At 41.4% G+C, this 21753-nt stretch overlaps 1 protein-coding gene across 1 annotated transcript in view; it reads right to left on the reverse strand.

Moving 5' to 3' along the window:
- The window catches only part of LOC135206036 (ras GTPase-activating protein 3-like), a gene marked incomplete in the record, with an annotated part of 518306 nt that overhangs the window by 89551 nt on the left and 407002 nt on the right, over positions 1-21753 (reverse strand). The window contains 1 exon segment of the mRNA XM_064237213.1: positions 2287-2435. Within this exon segment, the coding sequence (XP_064093283.1) occupies positions 2287-2435 (149 nt within the window).

A 21753-nucleotide genomic window follows, 5' to 3' on the forward strand; every position in this document is an offset into this window, starting at 1 on the left:
GGTAGGTGGGTGAGGGCTATTCCTCCACTCACCAGTGTTGGTAGGTGGGTGAGGGCTATTCCTCCACTCACCAGTGTTGGTAGGTGGGTGAGGGCTATTCCTCCACTCACCAGTGTTGGTAGGTGGGTGAGGGCATCCCCTACTTCCACCAGTGTTGTAGGTGGGTGAGGCCTATTCCTCCAATCCACCAGTTTTGGTTAGGTAGGTGGGTGAGGGCTATTCCCCTACTCACCAGTGTTGGTAGGTGGGTGAGGGCTATTCCCCATCACCAGTGAATTGGTAGGTGGGTGAGGGCTATTCCCCCAATCACCAGTGTTGGTAGGTGGGTGAGGGCTATTCCTCCACTCACCAGTGTTGGTAGGTGGGTGAGGGCTATTCCTCCACTCACCAGTGTTGGTAGATGGGTGAGGGCTATTCCTCCACCCACCAGTGTTTTGGTGAGGGGTGAGTGGGAGGGCTATTTCCCCCACTCACCAGTTGTGGTGGGTGGAGGGCTATTCCTCCACCTCACCAGTATTATTACCAATGTTGGAGGGGCAAATTCCACCAGTGTTGGCCCCCAAGTGAGGTGGGAGGGCTATTTCCGCCACTCCCCCAACCAGTTATTGGTAGGTGGGTGAGGGCTATTCCTCCAATCACCAGTGTTGGTAGGTGGGTGAGGGGCCTTTTCCCCCAATCCCACTCCCAGTGGTTGGGTATGGGTGGGTGAATGGGGCTATTCCCCCAGATTCACCAGTGTTGGTAGGTGGGTGAGAGGCTATTCCTCCTCCACTCACTGGGAGGTGGGGGTTGGGGCCCAGGTGGGGTTTTGGAAGGCCTATTCCCCAACCCATTTTGGTTAGGTGGGAGGGTTGAAAGGGCCCCCCCTTTATTTCCTTCCGCCCCCTTCCACCAGGTTGTTGGTAGGGAATGGGTGAGGGCTATTCCTCCACTCACCCCGTGGGGTTGGTTTTTTTTAAGGAATTTGGTTGTTGGGCTATTCCCTCCCACCCACCAGTTGTTTTTTTTGGGTAGGGGTGGAAAGGGGGAGGCTTTCCCAACTCCAAACCAGGGTTGTGGGGTGGGGGGGTGGTTTTTTTGGAAGGGCCTATTTCCCCCTCCCCACTTCACCAGTATTAGTACATGAGTGAGGGCAATTTCCCCAGTGTTGGCAGTTGAGTGAGGGCTATTTCTCCACTCACCAGTATTGGTAGGTGGGTGAGGGCTATTCCCCCAATCACCAGTGTTGGTAGGTGGGTGAGGGCTATTCCCCCAATCACCAGTGTTGGCAGTTGAGTGAGGGCTATTTCCCCACTCACCAGTATTGGTAGGTGGGTGAGGGCTATTCCCCCAATCACCAGTGTTGGTAGGTGGGTGAGGGCTATTTCCCGACTCACCAGTGTTGGCAGGTGAGTGAGGGCTATTTTTCCCCACTCACCAGTGTTGGTAGGTGAGCGAGGGCTATTTCCCCACTCACCAGTGTTGGCAGGTGAGTGAGGGCTATTCCCTATACCAACAGTTAACCACCTTGTTACCAAGTTCAATGAATGTTCCAGCTTGTACCGAAGGATGTCTCCTAAAAAAGAAGGCAGTGGTTTGTATTTTTATAGGAGTTTTTTGTGAGCAGAATACAAGTATATTAGACAACTTCCCAGGAGTGAAAACAACATTCAACAATTTGGTTTTAAATGGCAATAGATTTCCGTTACTTTCAACTTAGCAAAATACTAGTCAAACACAAAATAAATAGAAGACTTAAATGTACTTCATTAATTTTCACTAAGTTTCATATTCTAATCATGAAACACTAGTACATTAATATTAAGAGATTCCTTAGATATAGGATTATATTTTTCACTGCCTTCCACAAATTTGACTGAAATAAAAATAACAGTTACCGTTACAACAAATAAACCAAAATAATGAATTTCAAGGTATCTAATTTCATCTCTGAGCACATAACTATACATTTCTTACACAACATACTTTATTAACTATTACAGGTGACCAATGTAGTACCTAACAATGCATCCAATTGTCAACAGATAAGTTGATCTCTGATACTGGAAAATTGACAACAATGGTCACTGATGCCAAATACAGCAATACAAAACTTGCAAAAAATATAAGTAAATTTTCCATTTTTTTAATAATTTCAAATGTATATTTATTTGAAAATAAGTCTCCCAAAATACACTACGCAATATACTATATATTACATTATACCTCTTAAGTGCACTCTACTATAAAACTGATATACATATGCACTGTTTACTTACAACTTTAAGGCCCAATGGATACACTTACCCCGCAGTTTTTCTAAACTGGCCAAATTATCCATCAAAAGTGCCCATAAACGTTCCATCTCCCTGTCACTATCTATATGAATCTTCAAGTCACATTCCAAATTTGAAACAGCACTGCATCCTGGTGCTTGTTCACTTGTCGCTTTACAACTGTCAAAAAATGTATTATGTAACAATTCAACGATACACACTAATCAAGGGTTAATATTATTATTACATTAATATAGTTGTTTTTACATTAACAACTAATAAATGCACAATATATTCCATATAAAAATTTATGGTACCTAAGCATTTTTATATTGTAAAAGATTTTGGGGTAAAACCATGTGATGGTAGTTAAAAAAATAAAAGAGCCAAAAATTGGTCTTGAAATAACAAAATACATTAAAAAGTTTTCTGGTCCAAAATAACTTATGATTGAGTACCGTTAATGTAAACATAAGTAGTAACACTACAACTTAACAGACTTTTGTAGTCAGGCCTTTCTGATATGTAACAAAGTCCTTTAAATAATAAAGACTCAATCTTATTTATTACCTGCTCTTGAATACATTCTAGATATCTTACAGCTAACAGCAAATCCACAAAGATTTCAAATTGAAACTAATGTCCATTTTATACTTTGCATGCAATTTAAGAGAAACACGTCAACCCCGGTATTTGCAGGGGATAGGGACCACTCCCACCCATGAAGACTGAAACCCTCCTCTAAAAACACTAATAAATGCCAATTTTAATAGTTCAAACACCAAAGACCCCCCTCTAAAAATGCTTATAACTGCTGGTATTTTAATAGCTCAAACACAAAATACACCTTAAACTACCATCCTAAAACACTTCAATGTCACTTAAATATTTCAATTTCACTTTAACATCATTTTAATATTTCAATATCACTTTAATATCATTTCAATATGTATATAATTACTGAGCATTGTATCTATAAGAGGTGAGAAAACCAGTTTATGAGCTGCACTAACCAACGAGGTTCGCTATACAGAGGTCCCTTGAATACTATAAAGGGGTCCCTTGGGTCCCTCCTAAACTTAAGGTGAGGAGAAGACCAGTTATTACCTGCCAAAGTTTCAAAACCTGTTCCTTTCCACAAGTCTCTTTCTCTCTCTCTCTGAGTTATTATTTAACCCAATTACTATCATTACAGGCACAGTATTATTTTAATTATTATCATTATTAAAATTTTTTTTTTTTTGGTCTATCACAGTCCTCCAATTTGACTGGGTGGTATTTATAGTGTGGGGTTCCGGGTTGCATCCTGTCTCCTTAGGAGTCCATCACTTTTCTTACTATGTGTGCTGTTTCTAGGATCACACTCTTCTGCATGAGTCCTGGAGCTACTTCAGCCTCTAGTTTTTCAAGATTCCTTTTCAAGGATCTTGGGATCGTGCCTAGTGTTCCTATGATTATGAGTACAATTTCCACTGGCATATCCCATATCCTTCTTATTTCTATTTTTAGGTCTTGATACTTATCCATTTTTCCCCTCTTTTTCTTCAACTCTGATGTCCCATGGTATAGCGACATTAATGAGTGATACTTTCTTCTTGATTTTGTCAATTAACGTCACGTCTGATCTACTTGCATGTATCACCCCATCTGTTCTGATACCATAGTCCCAGAGGATCTTTGCCTGATTGTTTTCTATCACTCCAGGTTGGTGCTCGAACCACTTATAACTGCAAGGTAGCTGATGTTTCTTGCACAGGCTCCAGTGGAGGGCTTTTGCCACTGAATCATGCCTCTTTTTGTACTGGTTCTGTGCAAGTGCCGGACATCCACTTGCTATGTGGTTTTTATGGCTTCCTTTTTCGTATTGCACTTCCTACATATGGGAGAGATGTTATTTCTTTGAATATATCTGGTTCTTAGGGCCTGATCTTGTGCCGCTGTTATCACTCACATTACCATCCACCCCGGAAACGCTGCGGAAAGCATATCTGTGGGGATCTGAGGGACCAAAGACACTTCTCTCAAAGGTGCTGAAAGCGCTTGATCCATCCCCAACAACTCGTTGCTCAAACCTGCCAGCTGGTTTGAACCAGACCTCATGACCAGGTCCCGTCCGAACGCAGAATACTGGAAAGTCAAGACAAAACTTGTCCTGAAGAAAAGGACATCCTTGGAGACACACACGTGGGAGATGCTTAAGAACATACTGATGGAGTACCAAAAGAAGCACCGAAGTGTGACTCAAGAAGGAAGAAAGAGACAAGTCCTGAGAAGCTATTTTAGTTGGTAAAGAATGAGGAGAAACGTCTGAGACAGTTGGATACAGCGAAGAGGAAGTGAAGGAGAAAGAAGGAGATGAAGCCAACCTTTTAAGGGGCAGAAAATACACCGATTCACTCCCCCCTTGGTAATCCAGACACATTTCTTTGGTAAATTCAGGGAAATTCCTAAGAACATGGTCCCGAATGTTAGAAACTCCCTGATGAAAGCACTGTCTGAATAACAGTCTGTACTCTAGAGAAAGGCCAAACCAATTGGCATTATACTCTTGCCAAATTAAACGAGATACTCTCCAAAGAGCTCTCACCCGACAGGCCCTCCGAATTAGCCCCCAAAGGGAAAGGAACCTTGGACGAAGAAGGAATGTCCTCTCTACTCTCTACTACAGACCCTGACTCTATCAAATCTATGGAAGGCTTAACAGACTTAAAGAGTGGCACACTAGTCAAAGGGACCAAAAATTCCAAGGGATCCAAAGGGGACCCAGATCTACCTGGGTTGAAATCTGAACCCAAGGGAAGCTGTCCTTGCAACTTCTCCAATACCTCTACCTTTGGATCCCTAACTGTCTTAGTCTCACCTAATGCTAAATTGCTTTTACCACTTACAATTTTGGGGAAAAAGGGGACTTCAGCTACTGACACTGCCTGCTCCGCGCCGGGGGAGCCGGCAGACCCTACTCTGGGTTTGTGGTTCTCCATGACCCCCAGCACCCGTTAGAGGTGGTTCTGGAACAGGCAGGAGAACAATTGGTAATTGTTTCCCTATTACCAGAATCTTTGTCTTCGTTCAATTTTGCCATTAATTTGTTAATAGACTAGTCATTCTTGAAGACAGCCTATCCTCTAGTCTTCTGAAAAGTACTGAGTCTAGATCCTCTGTATCTGCCTTCTTAGGCTCAGTAGCTTTCCTACGCTTGCTTTTGGCTGCTAGCACCTACCTATGTTTCAAATAGCCTTCCATCTGATCTGCCAACCAGTCCCTACATTTATTACATCTTTGATTCAATCTACATTGTACCTTTCTACAAATAATACACACAGAATGTCAATCGTGTCTTAAAGTGCTCATCCTTCGTTTGTAGGCCAAACAGGACCAGTGTGCTCCCACATCATCATTGCTGGGCTGCTCTGAGTGTGTTGTAGAAGGGGCTGGTTTCGAAGGGATGGCTGAAGAGGTATCCTCAGTTGATGAATCCATAATCCCGGATGAGTCCATCAACGTCTTAAAACAGCAGAATTCCAGAGGAGTAATCCAAAACGTAAATCAAAACGAAGTCAAGGGGGTCAACAACAGATCTATATCCAAAACCGTGGGGTTCGGGCTAAGTGACCAAAAATGTTCACTTACAACAGGGTGCATCCTGTCAGGTGAGCTAACAAGAAGCAATTGAAGGGGGGAACCCCCTGCCAGCCGGTTTCTGGCACCAGTGTTACCAACGGTAGGCAGGTAACTCAGTGAACAGTGTTTACCTGCAGCATTGGTAATGTTGATATTTTAAAAAACTTTCCCTAGTGTGGGTAAATATCTGGGGTTATGTTCAGGCGGTCAGGTGACCAGGGCTAAATCAGATGCTCAATACAGTAATTAGTGAATACAGCATTGCTCTATGTAAAAAAAAAAACAGATTAGTGATAATCTTAGATACTACCCAAAGAAAAATCTGCAAATAATTGAAATTTTACCTGTGGAAAAGTGAATAATGTGTTCCACAAAACTCCAAGATAAAGTGGACCGCAAAAATATGAAACTTGTTAAACCAGGGGGGGGGGGGGTTAACATTTTGATAAACATTTTTCAAAAGACAAAAAAAACAGTGTTTACACATTAATATTACAACAGTACTGCAATAAGTCCAGTACATAATTTTTTATCATAAATGTACTATTCATTCACAAAATATATTAGTTTTGTGCAGAAGCCATAGGAAAGTAAAGATGAAGTGTTAGATAATATACTTTTGTTTGCATATATCTACTTTAAGCCAAGGAGGAGGATGTGAGGGTGAAGCTGACTGTAGGATAAAAGCTGCAAGGGGGAAGTGGAGAGAGGTAGCTGGAGTGGTATGTTTTAAGAAAATGCTAATCAAGCTAAAAGTCAAGATATATAACACAGTGATAAGACCAGTGTTAAATGTATGGAGCTGAGACATGAGCTCTAAATAAAAAAGAGGAAGTAAAGCTTGAGATAACAGAGATGAGAATGCTGAGGTGGATTGTTGGAATATTGCTGCTTGAGATATTGGAAAATGATGAAATAAGAAGAAGGCCAAACTTAGTAAAGATTACAGAGATGATAAGAGAGCCATGACTGAAATGGTATAAGCATGTGTTGAGGATGGATGCTGAGGAGAGAGTGAAGAGGGCTTGGGTGGAACCTGTTAAGAGGAAGAAGATCAAGAAGGAGACAGAATTAGATGGCGAGATAAAGTGAAGGAAGATATATTGAGAAGAGGTTTGGTGGAGGATCAGGCAATTGACCCCTAGTGTAGTGATAACGGTGGAAAAGATACTTTTGTTTGCAGATCTCTCTCTCTCTTGCATGTCAGTACTGCCTGTACATGTAATTCTAATGAAAATAATATTAATTACTGTACCATAGACATAAAACAACACATATAAACAAATCCAGTAAGTTCACAGCAGATCATGAAGGATGGGTTGTCATATTTTTTGCTTTGTCTGATTTACCGTACCATTTTTCATTAGAAGTTTAGTTCACTATGATTATCATACATATTGTAACAGTACACAAGAGAATATTTTATCACTTTTGATGTTTCATCTCTAATCATTGTTTGTTTTGTTTGTATGGTGCTTTTACGTTGCATGGAACCAGTGGTTATTCAGCAACGGGACCAACGGCTTTACGTGACTTCCTAACCACGTCGAAAATGAACTTCTTTCACCAGAAATACACATCTCTCACTCCTCAATGGAATGGCCAGGAATCGAACCCGCGACTACCAAGGTGGGACGCAAACACCATACCAACCACGCCACTGAGGCGTTACTCTCTCTCTAATCATTGTAAAAAATATTTAAAATCCAAATTTCATATACATAGGCAAATTTTAACATTCTTCTCCCAGTTATACGTAGTTGCCTTTGAATTCTTGTCCCAAGCAAGTCATTGTGCTTCAATCGTAGTTGCCTTTGAATTCTTGTCCCAAGCAAGTCATTGTGCTTTAATGTATAAACACTCTCTCTCTCTCTCTCTCTCTCTCTCTCTCTCTCTCTCTCTCTCTCTCTCTCTCTCGTCTGCTCTCTCCCCTCATCGTCTCTCTCTCTCTCTCTCGTCTCTCTCTCTCGTCTCTCTCTCTCAGACATTTAGCATATATATATATATACTCTATATATATATCCTATATATATCTATCTATATATATATATATATATATATATATATAATATATATATAGATATATATATATATATATATATACTATCTATATATATATATATATATATTGTATAATGTATGTATATTATATTATTACATTAATGTAGTTTTTGTTGTTTTTATTTATCAAGTTTAAATCAGCCTTGTTTCCTTTAAGTTTCTTTTGCTTAAGCAGCCAAATGCTTGTTAGTTAACCCTTAAACGCCAAGCCGGTATTTCCTAAAGTGTCCCCCGTATGCCGGCGGCGTTCGCGAGTGAACGACGAAGCGGAAAAAACGTTTTTTCAAAAAATCACAGCATACTTAATTTTCAAGATTAAGAGTTCATTTTTGGCTCCTTTTTTTTTGTCATTGCCTGAAGTTTAGTATGCAACCATCAGAAATGAAAAAATGATCATTATCATATATAAATATTAGAATATATGGTTAAAGCTAATAAGTTAATTATTTTTTCGTTGTATTGTACAATAAATTGCAATGATTTTGGTATATAACAAATTGTAAAACGATCAGGGCAACACAGAAAAAATATTATCACAATATGATGCATAAATTCGTAACGGGCGGACATAAAAAAAAAGCAGTTTTCAAAAATTCACCATAAATCTAAATATTGTGCTAGAGACTTCCAATTTGTTGCAAAATGAATGTAATTGTTTGAATATTACTAGAATGTAAGTGTTGTAGCTTATAATTGCAGTTTTCGACCATTTCAGTCAAGTTAAATTTGACCGTAGGTAAAATTTTTTCCATTTATCGTTATTTATATGAAAATGTTTTAAAACTGATAAAAGCTACAACCATGGGTTGTTTTTAGTTGTATTCTACATGAAATTGCGCACATTTTCATATATAAAACTTTATGTAACGGCTAATTTAAAATGGTGCAAACATTACGACAATTGGAAGAAAACATTTATGATTTTTTCGAAAGTTACCGCGCGGACATAAGGAAAATGTTTTTTTCATAAATTCACCATACTTCGAAATATTGTGCTAGACACTTCCAATTTGTTGCGTTGCACAATAAAGGTAAATGATTGAATATTATTAGAATGTAATAGTTTTAGCTTACAATTGCGTTTTTTGACCATTTCGGTCGAGTCAAAGTTGACCGAAGGTTGAAATTTTGGCACTTAGTTATTTATATGAAAATATTTCAAAACTGATGAAATCTACAACCATGTGTAGTTTTTTGTTGTGTTCTACATGAAATTGCCCACATTTTCATATAGAAAACTTTATGCAACGGCTAATTTAAAATGGTGCAAACATTACGACAATCGGATGAAAAAATTTCTGATTTTTTTCGGAAGAGTTACTGCGCGGACATAAGGAAAATGTTTTTTTTTTTTCATAAATTCATCATAAATCGAAATATTGTGCTAGACTTCCAATTTGTTGCAAAATAAAGGTAAATGATTAAATATTACTAGAATGAAAGAGTTTTAGCTTACAATTGCATTTTTTGACCATTTCGGTCAAGTCAAAGTTGACCGAAGGTTGAAATTTTGGCCCTTATCGTTATTTATATGAAAACATTTCAAAACTGAAAAAAGCTACAACCATGGATTGTTTTTGATTGTATTCTACATGAAATTGTGCACATTTCCATATATAAAACTTTATGTAACAGCTAATTTAAAATGGTTCAAACATTACGACAATTGGACAAAAAAAAGGGATTTTGACGTAAGGAAAAATCTATTTCTGGGCGATTGGCTCGTGTCGCCAGCGAGATTGAACCAGAGCCTTAAGGACCGTTGGGGTCTTACGGCCAAGAGACGACAGGATCAAGCCGGTAAGGGTAAGGCTCAAAGGAAACCTAGACGTTTCCAGCCCTACCAGAAAAAGCAGCCACGCTTTTCTCAGCAAGTTCCGGCTGTTCCCTTGGTGCAAACAGCCCAACCTTCCACCTCAAAGGCTCAATCGCAGCCGATTTATGTTATCTCCCCTCAGCCTCAGCCCTCCACCTCTTACGCCCTCTCTCCAGCCTACAACCAGGTCTTCGAGGGTCAAGCTTCACAGAAGTATGACCGCTCGGGTAAGGGAGGCAGAGGTAAGCGACCCTTTCGTGGGAGAGGATCGGGAGGTCCCTTTAATAGGGGAAAACATTTCATGGGGAGGCCGAGGAGGCTACCAGAACCAATGAGGAATTTCAGGTAGGAGGGAGGCTGTTTCACTTTCGCCACCGGTGGAACTTCAGCAAGTGGGCTCAGAGCATTGTGTCAAAAGGCCTGGGTTGGAGCTGGTTAGCGAACCCACCCCCATCCAGACCTTTCCGCCAACTTCCTTCCAAGGAATTGACGGAGTATGCGGAGGATCTCCTTCAGAAAGGAGCTATAGCGAGAGTCAAAAGGTTAAAATTTCAAGGACGCTTGTTCAGCGTGCCAAAGAAAAGGCTCACAAAAAAGAAGGGTAATCTTAGACTTGTCCCGCTTAAACTTAGCCATTCGCTGCGACAAGTTCAAGATGCTCACGATCTCGCAGGTGTGGACCTTACTTCCCGTGGGGCCGTCACCACCTCTATCGATCTTACAGACGCTTACTATCATATCCCTATTGCAAGACACTTCCGTCCGTATCTGGGCTTCAAGATAGGAGACCAGACATTCTCCTTCAAGGTAGTTCCTTTCGGGCTCAACGTAGCACCCAGGGTGTTTACGAAGCTGGCGGAAGTAGTAGTTCAACAACTCAGATCGCAAGGGGTTATGGTAGTAGCGTATCTCGACGATTGGTTGATCTGGGCTTCAACAGTCGAGGAATGCAACAAAGCAACACTGAAAGTGATTCAGTTCCTGGAATATCTAGGCTTCAAGATAAACAGGACCAAGTCAAGACTCACTCCAGAGTCAAACTTTCAGTGGCTAGGCATTCAATGTAATCTATCCTCCCATACCTCTGTCGATTCCATCATCCAAAGGAAGGCCAAATAGCGAAGTCAGTCAAGCAATTTCTGAGTCACAAACTGGCATCAAGAAGATCTCAGGAAAGGATCCTGGGTTCTCTCCAGTTTGCATCAGTGACGAACATCCTAATGAAAGCCAAACTGAAAGACCTAACCAGAATCTGGCGCTCACGAGCAAATGTCAGGTCCAGGGACAAATTATCCTCAGTCCCTCTGATTCTAAAGAATCGACTCCGGCCGTGGGCGAAAGTCAAGAACTTGTCGGTGTCAGTGCCCCTTCAGTTTCCTCCACCAGGATCACCATCCACACAGACGCTTCATTAAGCGGTTGGGGAGGATATTCCCAGTTCAAGAAGGTTTCAAGGAACGTGGTCACCTCAGTTCCGTCAGTTCCATATAAACGTACTGGAAGCAATGGCAGTGTTCTTGACTAAAAATAAAGGTTACGTCCGCCAAAGTACTCCCACATAAAGCTAGTCCTGGACAGCGCAGTGGTAGTACATTGTGTAAACAGAGGAGGCTCCAGGTCACGTCATCTAAATCATGTCATGGTAGCCATCTTCTCCCTGGCGGACAAGTTCAGTTGGCATCTCTCCTCCACTCATATAGCTGGAGTGAGAAACGTCATAGCAGATGCTCTATCCCGATCAGTACCTCTAGAGTCGGAATGGTCACTGGACAACAGTTCGTTCCAATGGATTCTTCAGAGAGTTCCAGGTCTACAGGTGGATCTCTTCGCATCTCAAGCGAACCACAAACTCCCGTGTTATGTGGCCCCCAACCTGGACCCTCTGGCCTATGCCACGGACGCCCTGGCTCTAAACTGGAACAACTGGGAGAAGATTTATGTCTTTCCTCCAGTGAATCTTCTCATGAAGGTCTTAAACAAACTCAGGACATTCAAGGGTCAAGTGGCTCTAGTAGCCCCAGACTGGCCGAAGAGCAATTGGTACCCTCTCATTCTGGAACTGGGTCTTCGCCCTCTTCGGATCCCCAATCCCAGGCTCTCCCAGTCAGTACAAACGAAGACTGTGTTCGCTTCCTCAGGGATTCTCAAAACCCTAACTTTATGGATTTCATGAAGTTTGCAGCGAAAAGGGATGCGAATATTGACCCTCAGAATATTCTCTTCTTGGAATCCAATAAAAGAGATTCAACTTCGAGACAGTATGATGCTGCTGTCAAAAAGTTAGCAACCTTCCTGAAAGAATCAGATATTAGGATCATGACAATCAATTCAGCTATATCCTTTTTCAGATCCTTATTTGAAAAAGGCTTAGCAGCTAGCACAATTACGACAAACAAGTCAGCCTTGAAAAAGATTTTTCAACTTGGGTTCAACATAGACTTGACAGATTCTTACTTCTCGTCTATTCCCAAGGCGTGTGCTAGACTTAGACCTTCTGTAAGGCCTACGTCAGTATCGTGGTTCTTAAACGATGTTCTAAAGCTGGCTTCAGAAACCAATAATGACACATGCTCGTTTATAATGCTCTTAAGAAAAACCCTATTTTTATTAAGCTTGGCCTCAGGAGCTAGAATTTCAGAACTGTCGGCTTTATCCAGAGATCCGGATCATATTCAGTTCAGCGCGGAAGTAAGGAAAAAGTTTTCTTCATAAATTCACCATAAATTGAAATATTGTGCTAGAGACTTCCAATTTGTTGCAAAATGAAGGTAAATGATTAAATATTACTAGAATATAAGTTTTAGCTTACAATTGCATTTTTTGACCATTTCAGTAGAGTCAAAGTTGACTGAAGGCTAAAATTTTTGCACTTATCGTTATTTATATGAAAATATCTCAAAACTGATAAAAGCTACAACCATGAGTTGTTTTTGGTTGTATTCTACATGAAATTGCACACATTTTCATATACAATGCTCTATGTAACAGCTAATATAAAATGGTGCAAAAATTTATATATATACACACACACATATATATATATATATATATATATATATATATATATATATATATATATAATATGTATATATATATATATATATTATATATATATATATATATATATATATATATATATATATATATATATATATATATATATATTATATATATATATATATATATATATATATATATATATATATATATATATATATATACTATATATATATATATATATATATATATATATATATATATATATATATATATATATATATATATATATATATATTATATATATATATATATATATATATATATATATATATATATATATATATATATATATATATATATATATATATATATATATATATATATTCTGGGTTTGACCTGTGTCTGCCGGTGAAATGTACCTGTAGCTCGCATTTTAAGTATACATAGATTTTAAATATACCAGAGAAAAAGCTAAAATGGAATGCTGAAGTTACTACCTTCAGCTCGATCACCCAAGGGCGTCGGTTTAAGCACAGGGGCGAGTGGTGGCCACTACCACAGGACTTCTGCCAATTAGAAGATTCCTTTCAAAGTCCCTCCCACGGCGAGAGCTGTTACAAAGACTACCCCTTCCACCTTCCGCTCGCTACTACTACTACCCACGCCCGGCATCTTCATTCCTGTAATTAGCTGCATTGTGTTCGCATGTGTCTTCGCTGCTCCCCCTTGTGTTTTCTTTTGTCGAAGCTATGTCTGTTGTAGAGCTCCTTGCTTCTTCATCCAAGTTGAGTATTCCATTTTGCGTTTTTGTAATCCGTGTGGTCACGATGCATTCCCTTTTTTTGCCTATTTAGCCCCAGAACCAGGGTGACGCTATTTCATCCGCCATCTTGGGCGCATCATCAGATGCGTGCGTTATTTATTTTCTTTGTTTATTTATGATTACACTTGCTCACGGTTTTATTTTACTGTTTTTTCGTGTTTCCGTGCTTTTCATAACTCCTGCCGTATCTGGAATTCTGATTTACGAATTTTATTTATACATCGTAGGCTCTAACGCGCTCCCGACGTCCTCTGGGGTCCTTAATTTATTGTTTATTTCATACTTTTAGCTTTTGGCTTTCTCCTCAGTCCTCAGGAGCATGTTCGTTCCCCTTCGTGCGTATTGTTTATTATGTTTTTTATATGTGTGTAGTGTATTTGAGCTTCCAATTAGCCTATAGTATGCTAACATTGTAGAGAGAGCGAGTCCTCTCTCTCTCATGATTTTATGCATGCATGCCTTATTGTTTTTCGATGTTAACCAGCTATGCACTTGATTTTATGCATGTTTATGATTTTCATATCACTGTGAAGGCAGGAAGGTAAGTGAGCCAGGTAGTCTCCTTTTTAGCCCAACTCCTCCTTCTTCCTCTTCCTTCCTGAGCTTCTCTAAGTTTGCCCGCTCTTGGGATAGATCGGCCTCGGTCATTCCCAAAATCAAGATATGGAAGACGAGATCCCTTCCAAAGGGATCCAAACCTGCTCTGGCGGGTTTGGCTAAGTCGTCCTCGGCCCCCAAGCCGTCGACTTCTACTTCTAAGCCTCCCTCTTCCAAGGCTTCTCCCCCTCCCAAGGGGTCGAGAGCCAAGACCTCCAGAACCAAGCCGACGGAGTCCGGCTTTGACCAGAAGGAATTCGCTAATCTTCTCATGATGAAGATGAGCAAAGTGGTTGATAATAAGCTTGAGTTGGTGTCCACTCGACTCAATTCGGGCCTGGAGACCTCGGGTCAATCTATACTGTCCCTGACAGAGAGGATCAGAGCCCAGGAGGAATTAGTGTCCGGAATCCTCCAGTCCGGGACCACGGCACAGACCGTGACAGTTCCGGACGCATCAAAGCTGCCGCCGTTTGACAACAACAACCCATGGCGGTTAGCTTTGCATGCCCCGTATTCAGATGGGAAACTAAAGATTGAAGGTTGTGGAACCCGACCGGTAGAAGACTTCGAGTTCTTCCCGGAGGGCCTCCCGTTTCCATTTCCTGGATATGCTAGACTAGCAGAAGATGTGCTAGTCAGAGTAGACAAGGTCCAGAAAGAGACCGTGATCTACCCTAGGGACACCAGGCCTAAGCTGCATGGGTCCGCACCCTACAGATTGGGAATGCGTTAATACTTAGTTAACACCCCATAAAGGTAGCTTCACAATGTTTGTGACTCCGCGAGGAGTTCCGTCGCCTTGCACATCAAAGGTCGCGGAATTGACTCTCCAAGCGGCGGTAGAGGATAAGCCCTTACCTGCATTAAAAGAGACTGAGGCTACCTCCTTACTCTTCCCCGCAGATGTGGAGTTTTGGACTGACGCTCCAGCTACGTTCACGGTGGGCAAACTAGACCCGGAGTGTGCCTCCATCCTCTTCGCAGAGAAGCTACCTAGAATTCCGGACCCCTTGGTCAAAGCAGAATTCGAAGCGAGATGTAGATTGGGCAGGTCGATCAACTCAGTCACCTCGGCAGAGTTGATCTCTACGACGTTCGCCAATGAGGCTCTTTTCCGAGTCCACACGAAGTCTCTATTACAGACATTACAGACCTTCCAGTCAGATCTGTACGACTTTATTGTGGCTAGACGAGCCTGCAGGAAGCATGTCTTTGCGAATGCTTCCATAAGGCATGAGCCGAACAAGCTTATAAAGGCTTCAATCTGGGGCGCCAACCTGTTCCCTGAAGATGCGATCAATAACGTCTTCAATGAGGCGACTAGAGCCAACCAGCGTCTTCGTGTCCGTTGGGGACTTCCTTTCAAAAGGAAGTTTGATACCCCCGGACCCCAATCCAAACCTAGGAAGAGGCCAAGGAAATTCCATCCTTACCAGCCCTCTCATCCTCAGACGGTTGTCCAGGCGGTCCTGGTCTCCCCGGTCGGTAAGCCTTCGACATCCAAGGCTCAACCACAGCAGCAGTATGTTTTGGTTCAAACTCCGCCAGCTCAGCAACCCTCAACCTCAACAACCTTGGTGGCTTCCCCAGCCTTCAACGCCTCCTACAAGTCGCGAGGAGCATTTCGCGGCTACAGTAGGCATGCTGGAAGTAGCAGGGCCAGAGGTGGCTTCCAGCAGCGAGGTGGGTTTAGAGGCAGAGGCTTCAGAGGAGGCATAGGAAGCAGACCTGCAGCCAACCAGTGAGAGTCCACAGGTGGGTGGGAGATTATATCTCTTCCGGGACCATTGAACCTTTAGTTCGTGGGCCCACAGCATTGTGTTGAAAGGTCTAGGGTGGAAATGGGAGAAAGGGCCTCCTCCACCAGTCAGTTTTCACCAGACTCCAACGACAGACCTACTAGACTATGCCAAAGATCTCCTCCAAAAGAAGGCTATAAAGAAAGTCAAACACCTAGAGTTTCAAGGACATCTGATCAGTGTACCAAAAAAGGACTCGGACAAACGAAGAGTGATTCTGGACTTGTCCCGTCTCAACTCATACTTCATGCTGACCGCCTCGCAGGTGCGGACCATACTTCCCTGTGGGGCCGTCACCACCTCTATAGATCTTACAGACGCTTACTATCATGTTCCGATAGCAAGAAATTTCTCTCCATACCTAGGCTTCAAGCTAGGATAACAGGCTTACTCATTCAGAGTTATGCCATTCGGGCTCAAAATAGCACCCAGAATATTCACTAAATTAGGAGAGACGATAGTTCAAGAGCTAAGAACTCGAGGGGTAATGTTAGTAGCTTACCTAGACAACTGGCTCATTTGGGCAACCAACGACGATGAGTGTTGTAAAGCAACAGCCAAAGTGATAGAATTCCTAGAATATCTGGGTTTCCAGATAAACAAGGAAAAATCTCGGCTTGTTCCGGCTTCCCGCTTTCAATGGCTGGGAATCCAATGGGACCTAAACTCACACAAACTCTCTCTCCCATCCAAGAAGGTCGGAGATAGCGAAGGCTACGAGACAGTTCCTCAAGAACAAAAAGGCTTCTCATCGTACCCAAGAGAGAATTCTAGGTTCGCTGCAGTTTGCCTCGATAATGGACGTCCTGTTGAAAGCCAGACTGAAGGATATCAATCGAGTCTGGCAAAAGAGAGCCAACATCAAATTCAGGGACAAGATCTCACTAATTCCGCCGATATTAACGAAAAGGCTCCGTCCATGGACGGAACGCCGGAGCCTATCCAAGTCGGTGCCACTGCAATTCCCTCCGCTGTCTCTAACGATCCATACGGACGCCTCTCTGAGCGGTTGGATAGGTTACTCACAATACAAGAAAGTTCAAGGAACATGGTCGGGAATGTTCCGCCAGTTCCACATCAATGTCCTAGAAGCAATGGCCATTTTTCTGACTATTAAATGCCTGGCTCTAGCCAAAAACGTTCATATAAGGTTAGTCTTGGATAGCACAGTAGTAGTCCATTGCATAAACAGAGGAGGCTCCCCGTCGAGCAAAGTAAATCACGTATTGATTGCGATTTTCTCGTTAGCAACGAAAAATCGTTGGCACCTGTCAGGAGTAAGGAATGTCATCGCAGACTCACTATCCAGGATGACTCCGCTGGAGTCGGAGTGGTCCCTGAACATGATGTCATTCCGCTGGATTTGCAATCAAATCCCGGGCCTTCAAGTAGACCTGTTCGCAACAGAGTTCAATCACAAACTCCCGTGTTACATGGCTCCCAACCTGGACCCTCTAGCTCACGCCACAGATACGATGTCCATAGACTGGAACGGTTGGCAGAAAATTTACCTGTTTCCACCAGTAAATCTCCTGATGAAAGTCCTACACAAGCTAAGATCTTTCACAGGACAGGTAGCATTGGTTGCACCCAACTGGCCGAAGAGCAACTGGTTTCCTCTTCTGCTAGAATTGAATCTCCGTCCCAGACGGATCCCCTGTCCAGAACTGACTCAAGTAGTACAAACTCGGACTGTGTCAGCTTCCTCAAGAATTCTGAGTACCTTAACTTTATGGACTTCATGAAGTTTGCAGCCCAAAAGGACGCTAGTATCGATCCACTAAACATCCTGTTCGTAGAATCAGATAAAATAGAATCAACGCTCAGACAGTATGATTCAGCAGTGAAGAAATTGGCCATCTTCCTAAAGAATCTGATCCCCAAAAGATGACCACGAATCTGGCGATTTTATTCTTTAGAACTCAATTCGAGAAAGGCCTAGCTGCTAGTACCATTACTACAATCAAATCTGCCTTTAGGAAGATTTTTCAGCTTGGCTTTAGTATTGATTTGTCGGATTCGTACTTCTCTTCAATCCCGCGAGCATGTGCCCGCTTGAGACCAGTAGACCGTCCTCATACTGTCTCCTGATTTTTAAATGATGTACTTAGATTAGCCTCAGACACTGATAATGATTCATGCTCATATATAACCCTTCTCAGGAAAACTTTATTTTTAATGAGCCTGTCATCAGGCGCCAGAATATCTGAACTCTCGGCTCTCTCTAGAGACCCAAACCACGTCGAATTCCTCCCGTCGGGTGAAGTGCTACTATCCCCGGATCGGAAATTCTTACACAAGACACATCATTGTGTCCTGTCGTCACCCTTAAATCCTATCTGGCCAGGACTTCCACAAAGTCTTCAGGTCCCCTTTTTATTAGAGAGAAAGGTGGTACAATTTCCCTGAAAGGTATTAGACAACAAATCCTCTATTTTATTAAACAAGCCAATCTGGATTCAGTTCCACACGTCCATGATGTCCGAGCAGTGGCTACCTCGATTAACTATTTTCACAATGTGAACTTCGAGGACCTGAAGAAATATACGGGTTGGAAATCTCCGGCAGTATTTAAACGCCACTATCTCAAGAACCTAGAGGCCCTTAAATTCTCAGCAGTGGCTGCAGAAAGCATAGTCTCCCCTGAATGACCAAGTCCTAAAAATCTATTCTATTACTTGTTCTGCTTAACCCTTTCTGTCTTGCTACTCACTCCTTTCTACCTGCCTCGCTCGTATCCCCTACCAATCCTCCTCTCTCCCCCCCCCCCCCCCCCCGGTGCCGGACTGGTTTGCTTGCCATCCCGTCACCGGACTTGTGTATAGCATTGGGACCCACCTTTTGTATCCCTTACCTGTTTTGTACATGCTTCTTTGTATATATCCTATTGCTCAGATGCCATTCCATTGTATTATTACTTTATTACTAGTTATTAAGTCCTAATTTAAGTCTTAATTTTAAGAATTCAACTAAGTTTGTCGGTTTCTTTTACGGTTCATTAAATTTATTTTTTTGTGAACTTTAAGTTTCATTATCCCTTTCATGCATTTTGTCTGGTATCTTTCAAGCTTGTATGGCAATTCTCTGACACTATTTCTTCGGCAGACACAGGTCAAACCCAGAAAAGGGATTTTGATGAAGGAAAAATCTATTTCTCAGGGAAGACCTATGTTGCCCGATGAACCCGACCCTCTTTCTTTTCCTGATTCCCACCCTGTAGCCAGTCCAAGCTAGGGTGTGTATTCCAGGAATGAAGATGCCAGGCGTGGGTGGTAGTAGTAGCGAGCGGAAGGTGGAAGGGGTAGTCTTTGTAACGGTTCTCGCCGTGGGAGGGACTTTGAAAGGAATCTTCTAATTGGCAGAAGTCCTGTGGTAGTGGCCTCCACTCGCCCCTGTGCTTATATCGATGCCCTTGGGTGATCGAGCTGAAGGTAGTAACTTCAGCATTCCATTTTAGCTTTTTCTCTGGTATATTTAGAATCTATTCACACTTAGAAATGCGAGCTACAGGTGTATTTCACTGGGCGACACAGGTCTTCCCCCAGAAATAGATTTTTCCTTTGTCAAAATCCCTTATATTGGACTACACGGATACTTTGTAGTTTCTGTTAGGGTTAAATCTATGTTTAGGTTTGTTACCATGTGATATCAGGGAATCCTCTATTATCTCTTTGATTTTTACCTTTTTGATAATAACCATCTGGTACTCTCGATCTTGTTTATCTGATAACTTTCTCTCCAACTGTATTTCATTCGCTCCTTGACAATGTCTTAGTAAAGATGAAAGCGCTTGGATTTCTGCCTATCATTTTCCTGTGGTTGTAAAAGATTTACCAGTTTGTCCGCAAAAGACTTTATCACACTTTTTGCAAGGAATTCCATATATGCAGCCTGGAAGATCTTTAGAATAATTCTTTATTACTAAAGTCTTGACATTAATATTACTGAAAACAACATTATGTTAAAAAGCTTTAAAATTCTAGGAATTTCTAGAAACCTTCCATCGTAGGGTAATTTTAGAATGTTATGCTTACTGAATTCAAGTTTGTCATTTGTTGAATAAAATGTTTTTCTAAATCTTTTCCATGTCAAATCTACAAAAGTACTTGGGTATTTAAGTTTCAATGCGATATCATGTAAAGCCCTAAGGAACATCCCAGAAAAAACAGAGAATTTAACATTTTGACGGTGACTTGAGTAATCACATGCATCTACTATGATTTTTTTAAGCATATATATATATATATATATATATATATATATATATATATATATATATATATATATATATATATATATATATATGCGGGGGATGCATACCAGACCCACTTGTGAATAGTTAGAACTCGCAAATAGTTGGAATCCCTAAAAAATTCCTGAAAACAGCCTATTTTGTTTGTTAAAACTCAAGAAAAACCCACTAAAAATGCTTATGCTTTTTTTTAATAGTTTTATCACAAAAAGTGCATTTTATGATGAAATTGATAAAGAAAAACCAGGAATTTGTGGATATTTCTGAACAGAAAAATACCGCGAATATGCAAATTTTCCGTGAATAATGCAGGGAAACACACACACACACACACACACACACACATATATATATATATATATATATATATATATACAGTGGTACCTCGAGATACGAAAAGCTCAACTTACGAAAAACTCTAGATACGAAAACTGACACGAAAAATTTTACTGCTCTACATACGAAAAGTTTCCAAGATACGAAAGGTTTCTGAAAGTCCGAGATTCGCCCGATAACAATTTTGAAACTCGCGCCGCGCGCCGCCATCTTAGTTCTAGTACACTCGCCACCATCCTCCTGCTCTCCCATCATGCATCTTATACGTACGTACGTGGTGGCGTCCCTACCCTGGCCACCTCCTACCAGAATCTTTATCGTACGCATGCGACATTCGTTCGGTTTAACGATTTCTTTTAGTAATGTAAATTCACTAGTGATTTCGTTGTGCTACTTTATCGTGTTGTGAGAACCTAATTGGTATACGTACTACATACGTAACTCTTAAGTACAGTACATATAGTCATGGGTCCCAAGAAAGTTGCTGAAGTTCACAGAAAGAAGAGAATGCTTTCTATGGAGACAGAGATGGAGATAATAAAAAAGTATGAAGCTGGCTTGTGGTTGAGTGTGATCGCTAAGGAATACGGCCGAAATCCGTTGACGATAGGCACCATCCTTAAGCAGAAGGAAGCCGTCAAAGCAGCTACACCTTCCAAGGGCGTGACTATTTTGTCCAACAAGAGTAGCCATGTGCATAATGAAATGGAAAGGCTGCTTCTTGTATGGATTGAGGACAAAGAAATCGATGGCCATACGATAACCGAGACGACAATCTGCCAGAAGGCCAGCGCTATTTTCGGCGATTTGATTGCCCAAGCCGAAGATGACGGGGGAGAGGGGACATCAACGGCAACCCCAGAGTTCAAGGCTTCTCATGGGTGGTTCGAAAAATTCCTTAAATGGACTGGCATCCATTCGGTGGTGAAGAAATTGAAATTACGTAAAGTATAAAAAAGTAAAAAGAAATATAAAAATAAAAAAAAAGACAAAATAAATTTTATTTTAAGTTTTTTGTAAAGTTAAGTGTTACAGTTTTGTTAATGTGTTTTGTAAAGTTTAGTTTGTTTTTCTGACATTTTTTTATGTGTTTCGTAAACTTAAGTGTACGTATCTGCCGTTTGTCCTCCTCCTCTGCCGCCACTTTCGGAGATAACCTCACTCGAAAGGTAAGCTTCCACATTTTATGT

This window comes from Macrobrachium nipponense, chromosome 11 (genome assembly GCF_015104395.2).
Source record: "Macrobrachium nipponense isolate FS-2020 chromosome 11, ASM1510439v2, whole genome shotgun sequence".
Classification (NCBI taxonomy): Eukaryota; Metazoa; Arthropoda; class Malacostraca; order Decapoda; family Palaemonidae; genus Macrobrachium; species Macrobrachium nipponense.